At 43.3% G+C, this 6,433-nt stretch overlaps 1 protein-coding gene across 1 annotated transcript; it reads left to right on the top strand.

Moving 5' to 3' along the window:
• Positions 1–855: 855 nt before the first annotated feature.
• On the top strand, positions 856–3,420 carry LOC144888904 (histamine N-methyltransferase-like). The gene is made up of 2 exons (XM_078768599.1): positions 856–1,822; positions 2,178–3,420. Exon 2 carries the CDS (start codon positions 2,897–2,899, stop codon positions 3,206–3,208), a length of 312 nt encoding a protein of 103 aa, XP_078624725.1. The 5' UTR covers positions 856–1,822; positions 2,178–2,896; the 3' UTR covers positions 3,209–3,420.
• The last annotated feature ends 3,013 nt before the right edge of the window (positions 3,421–6,433 follow it).

Genomic DNA, 6,433 nt, shown 5'->3' with positions numbered 1-6,433 from the left:
GGTGATGTGTTTTTTATTTCGTGGCTGTGAGGTGTTTTTCATTTCGTGGCTGTGAGGTGTTTTTAATTTCGTGGCTGTGAGGTGTTTTTAATTTCGTGGCTGTGAGGTGTTTTTATTACATGTTTTATGGCTGTGAGGTGTTTTAAATTACTTGGTGGTGAGGTGTTTTTAATTTCATGGCTGTGAGGTGTTTTTAATTTTGTGGTGGTGAAGTGTTTTTATTACGTGTTTTATGGCTGTGAGGTGTTTTTATTACATGTTTTATGGCTGTGAGGTGTTTTAATTCCTCTTTTTATGGCTGTGGGGTGTTTTCAATTTTGTGGTGGTGAGGTGTTTTAAATTACTTGGTGGTGATATGTTTTATAACGTGTTTTATGGCTGTGAGGTGTTTTTAATTTCGTGGTGGTGAGGTGTTTTTACTACGTGTTTTATGGCTGTGAGGTGTTTTTATTGCCTGTTTTATGGCTGTGAGGTGTTTTTAATTTTGTGGTCGTTAGGTGTTTTTATTGCGTGTTTTATGGCTGTGAGGTGTTTTTAATTTCGTGGTGGTGAGGTGTTTTTAATTTCATGGTTGTGAGGTGTTTTTATTGCGTGTTTTATGGCTGTGAGGTGTTTTCAATTTTGTGGTGGTGAGGTGTTTTTCATTTCGTGGTGGTGAGGTGTTTTTATTACGTGTTTTATGGCTGTGAGGTGTTTTTAATTTCGTGGTGGTGAGGTGTTTTTATTATGTGTTTTATGGCTGTGAGGTGTTTTTAATTTCGTGGTGGTGAGGTGTTTTTATTACGTGTTTTATGGCTGTGAGGTGTTTTTATTGCGTGTTTTATGGCTGTGAGGTGTTTTAAATTACTTGGTGGTGAGGTGTTTTTACTACGTGTTTTATGGCTGTGAGGTGTTTTTATTGCCTGTTTTATGGCTGTGAGGTGTTTTCAATTTTGAGGTGGCGAGGTGTTTTTAATTTTGTGGTCATGAGGTGTTTTTATTGCGTGTTTTATGGCTGTGAGGTGTTTTCAATTTTGAGGTGGCGAGGTGTTTTTAATTTTGTGGTCGTGAGGTGTTTTCATTGCGTGTTTTATGGCTGTGAGGTGCTTTCAATTTTGAGGTGGCGAGGTGTTTTTAATTTTGTGGTCGTTAGGTGTTTTTATTGCGTGTTTTATGGCTGTGAGGTGCTTTCAATTTTGAGGTGGCGAGGTGTTTTTAATTTTGTGGTCGTTAGGTGTTTTTATTGCGTGTTTTATGGCTGTGAGGTGTTTTTAATTTCGTGGTGGTGATATGTTTTATTCCGTGTTTTATGGCTGTGAGGTGTTTTTAATTTCGTTGTGGTGAGGTGTTTTTACTACGTGTTTTATGGCTGTGAGGTGTTTTTATTGCCTGTTTTATGGCTGTGAGGTGTTTTCAATTTTGAGGTGGCGAGGTGTTTTTAATTTTGTGGTCATGAGGTGTTTTTATTGCGTGTTTTATGGCTGTGAGCTGCTTTCAATTTTGAGGTGGCGAGGTGTTTTTAATTTTGTGGTCGTTAGGTGTTTTTATTGCGTGTTTTATGGCTGTGAGGTGTTTTTAATTTCGTGGTGGTGAGGTGTTTTTAATTTCATGGTTGTGAGGTGTTTTTATTGCGTGTTTTATGGCTGTGAGGTGTTTTCAATTTTGTGGTGGTGAGGTGTTTTTCATTTCGTGGTGGTGAGGTGTTTTTATTACGTGTTTTATGGCTGTGAGGTGTTTTTAATTTCGTGGTGGTGAGGTGTTTTTATTACGTGTTTTATGGCTGTGAGGTGTTTTTAATTTCGTGGTGGTGAGGTGTTTTTATTATGTGTTTTATGGCTGTGAGGTGTTTTTAATTTCTTGGTGGTGAGGTGTTTTTATTACGTGTTTTATGGCTGTGAGGTGTTTTTAATTTCGTGGTGGTGAGGTGTTTTTATTATGTGTTTTATGGCTGTGAGGTGTTTTTAATTTCTTGGTGGTGAGGTGTTTTTATTACGTGTTTTATGGCTGTGAGGTGTTTTTAATTTCGTGGTGGTGAGGTGTTTTTATTATGTGTTTTATGGCTGTGAGGTGTTTTTAATTTTGCGGTGGTGAAGTGTTTTCATTGCGTGTTTTATGGCTGTGAGGTGTTTTCAATTTTGTGGTGGTGAGGTGTTTTTCATTTCGTGGTGGTGAGGTGTTTTTAATTTCGTGGTGGTGAGGTGTTTTTAATTTCGTGGTGGTGAGGTGTTTTTATTATGTGTTTTATGGCTGTGAGGTGTTTTTAATTTCGTGGTGGTGAGGTGTTTTTATTACGTGTTTTATGGCTGTGAGGTGTTTTTAATTTCGTGGTGGTGAGGTGTTTTTATTACGTGTTTTATGGCTGTGAGGTGTTTTTAATTTCGTGGTGGTGAGGTGTTTTTATTATGTGTGTTATGGCTGTGAGGTGTTTTTAATTTTGCGGTGGTGAAGTGTTTTCATTGCATGTTTTATGGCTGTGAGGTGTTTTCAATTTTGTGGTGGTGAGGTGTTTTTCATTTCGTGGTGGTGAGGTGTTTTTAATTTCGTGGTGGTGAGGTGTTTTCAATTTCGTGGTGGTGAGGTGTTTTTAATTTCGTGGTGTAAAAATAAAAATCTCCTTTATTTTCTGCATAAAAAGGGCATGACGGTCAACATGAAAAGACAGCATGGCCACACTCACCGTGAAACTATCATTTTTTGGAAACGCATCATAGCTAATAAGAAGGGCATCAGAGGCCTTGCAGTCGATGTCCATCAATTAATTTAAGGCCTCCTATTGACAGACACTATATCGCTCCTTCAATGTCACCTTACAACTGGTAATCATTAATGAAGGATTGTTTGTCTGTTGTTTCGATCTTCAGATGTAAGTGGATTTTGGCGGCTGTGGGATCACTTCCCCTGCCTCCAGGACAACGTGATGTGCTTTGTCTGCACTCAACACATCCGCGACGGCTGTTCCGCATATGGCATCACCTTCGAGAGTACGCACCAGGCGTCTCGTTTTGACATCACCAATTGCTTCAACCCGAAGTCCGAGGAAGGCAAGCTCATCGTCGACTTCCTGTCACATACCGTGGACCTTCGCGGGACGGCTCCACCCGAGCTGCATCAGGAGTTCTTAGACTTCTTAGGTGGCAAAGAATGCTCGGAGAAGCAAGAAGATGGCACCATCCTCTTTAACAATGACTGGGATGCCCTCATTGCGCAGAAGCAAGCTAAAAAGGCCTAAGAAAAAATCTGGGAACCTATATCATCCCATAAAGCTTCGTATTATAGTTTGCTGGTAGTATTATGCTTGTAGACTTATTATTTGCATATCCAAATCCTTAATATTCAAATCACCTGCAGTGCATTCAGAAAGTATTCACACCCCTTGACTTTTTCACATTTTGCTATTACAGCCTGAATTATAAATGGATTAAAATGAGATTTTTTTTGTCACTGATCTCCACATAATACCCCATAATGTCAAAGTGGAATTTTCGTTTTCGAAAATTTTACAAAACAATTGAAAATAAAACGCTGAAATGTTCAATAGGTATTCAAGTCTTTTATTATGACACTCCAAATTGAGCTCAGGTGCATCCAATTTCCTTTTATCATCCTCGACCTGTCTCTACAACTTTTTTTTTTTTTTTTGTATACTGAATCGAGGCTCGTGAAAGAGCCAACATTTATTTCATAAACAAATCAACCAGACAAACAAAATATATAAAAAGAGGGAGCGGAAGACAAGATGGGGAGAGAAGGGGAAGCACACAAACACAACATTTGAGAGCAGGTAGATGTGTGGGAGGGAGAGGGCTTGGGGGGAGTAGGCGTGGGAAGGGGGGTGGGGGGGGGGGGGGGGGTGGGAGAAGTATAAAACACAAGGACACCAAGGACTTCCAGGACAGAAGTTGGTATTTCAAAAAAGTGGAAGTGGGGTGAAATTAGCGAGGGTAGAAAAGATCAAGGTTTTGGATGGAGGAAGATAAGAGATGGTGGTGAACAGCTGTTTTGAAAGACCTGGAGGGTGGAGTGGGATTGAAGAGAGTGAGGGAGTTTGTTCCAGATGCAGGAGAAAAGAGCAATGAAGGAGTGAAGAGGAGCAGAGAGTCTTCATTTTGGCAGTTTAACCATAAGAGGGTTGCAGGCAGATCTTGTGCGACCTGTAGGAATATTTGGGGAACAGAGCCCAGAGAGAGCTGGAGGGCAAGGACAGAGAGGAGTCGGTAGAAGAAGGAAAGACCACTAACCTGCCTGCGGTGAGTGAGTGAAAGGCCCTCGGAGTTAGCTTCATCGCGGGAGATTCCAATTATTCTGAACGCTTTGGTTTCAACAGCGTGAAGACGAGCTAGTTGTGAGGCAGGAGCACCAGCCCAGAGGGGAGAGCAGTATTCCATTGAGCTGCGGATGAAAGCCTTGTATGTGGTGAGGAGCTCAGGTGTGCCAAGGAAGGACTTCGCACGACGGAGGATGCCCAGTCGGCGACTGGCTTTGGAGGCCAGATTTGAAATGTGGTTTTCCCAGGAAAGATCATGGCAGATAGTGAGACCCAAATGCTTGAGTGACAGAACTTCTTGGAGAGGATTATTCAGAAAGTGGATGGGAGGGTTGTCCAGTCGGTCTTTTCGGAGAGACATCGTAAGAGTGTGAGATTTGTCAGGATTGAAAGACATAATCCACTTGTTTGCCCAGTCTGTGATTTTGTCTAGGTCTGCAGAGAGTGACGAGGCTGCAGACTGCCGATCTGAGGGATGAGGAATGGAGTGACAGAGAGCAGAGTCATCAGCAAAGAGATAGAGAGGATTTTCAAGAGAGTCAGAGAGATCATTGATGAAGACCATAAAAAGCACAGGGCCCAGAACACTGCCTTGGGGAACTCCAGCCTGAACAGGAAGAGGAGATGAGAGAAACCCATTCAGGGCCACACGTTGACTACGACATGAGAGGAAGTCCACCAGCCATGCCTGGAGATTTCCATGGATACCAAATGAGGAGGGTTTGGTGAGCAGCGCAGGGTGCCAGACCGTATCGAAGGCACGTGGTATGTCAAGGGAGACAGCTCTAATTTCCTGTTTGGCATTGAGGACCTCCATCCATTGTTGAGAAAGCAGAAGCAGCATGTCCACAGTAGAGTGACCATGTCTGAAACCAAATTGATGATCAGAGATCAGGCCATTGGAGAAGAGGAAAGATTTCATATCTGAAGCAATGATGGAATTCCATGACTTTGCTGATAATTGGGAGAAGGCTGATTGGTCTGTAGTTGCTCGGATCTGTTTTTGCACCTTTTTTGTGCAAAGCGGTGATGTTGGCTCATTTCCAAGCAGATGGCAGATGACCTTGAGAAAAAGAGAGGGTGAAGAGAACAGACAGAGGGAGTGAAAGAGTGGAAGAACAGGCTTTTAGGACCCGTGGGCTGATGCCGTTAGGTCCAGTTGCAGAATCAGAGTCGAGGGTTGACAGAAACTTTTCCACCTTGTCAGGAGGAAAGGACACAGAGTTCAGGAGCAGCTGGGTTCGACTGGGTACGGTGGGTACAGAGTGGGATGGGTTTGGGACACAAGATTTAGAGGCAAACACAGAGTTGAGGCATTCAGATTTTTCATGTGCGGAGACAGCCATGTAGCCATTTGAGGTGAGGGAGGGGATGGAGGGGGAACAAACACCAGAAACAGATTAGACCAGACGCCACCAGGATTTGGAAGAGGGAGACAGATGAGAGAGTTCGGTCTTGAGAACGGAGAGATATTGTTTCCTGGCTCTCCTGAGGGTGGACACACACTTGTTTCGGGCTTTGTGAAAGGAAATGAGATTTCCTTCCGTTGGATTTGCTTTCTAGGAGAAGAAAGCAAGTTGTTTCTGGGCAATAGCCTCACCGCAAGATTCCGTGTACCATGGACGGGAGGAAGGGTATGACAACTGAAGACGAGATGGGATAAATCTGTGCATGAGAGAGAGCAATTTACTTTGGAAGAATTCCCAGGATGAGTTGATGTCAGAGGCGGTAGAGATGGGAGACCAGTCCAGGTGATTGATGGCTGCTTGAAGACCGTGCCAGTTGGCCTGAGTGAAATGCCAGACTCGTCGATGCTGAGGAGGCTCTCTGAGAATGGTCAGAGAGATGTCCACTTTAACAAGCACATGATCAGGTGAGCCGATTGGAGCAGAAGAAGAGCAGCAGACATTTTCAGGGAAGTTAGTCATAACCAAGTCCAGAAGAGAAGATGCTCCGTCGACTGAGATCCGGGTCGGGAAATTGACAGATTGTGTCAGTCCCAGTGAGTCACAGAAGTCCTTTGCTGAAGAGCCATGGCTGGTGAGAGAGGTACCCACACCCAGCCAACTGGCATGGTGACAATTGAAATCACCACATATGAGGAAGAGAGAGTTGGGATGGGTAGATAGAAGTTGGTCCATATTATCAGACAGCGAGATGTAGATGGAGTCATCACTGTTTTGGTGGACG

The sequence above is a fragment of the Myxine glutinosa genome, assembly GCF_964187855.1.
Source record: "Myxine glutinosa chromosome 6 unlocalized genomic scaffold, kmMyxGlut1.1 SUPER_6_unloc_1, whole genome shotgun sequence".
NCBI lineage: Eukaryota > Metazoa > Chordata > Myxini > Myxiniformes > Myxinidae > Myxine > Myxine glutinosa.
The sequence above is the reverse complement of the archived record's forward strand: the minus strand, read 5'-3'. Positions and strand labels throughout refer to the sequence as shown.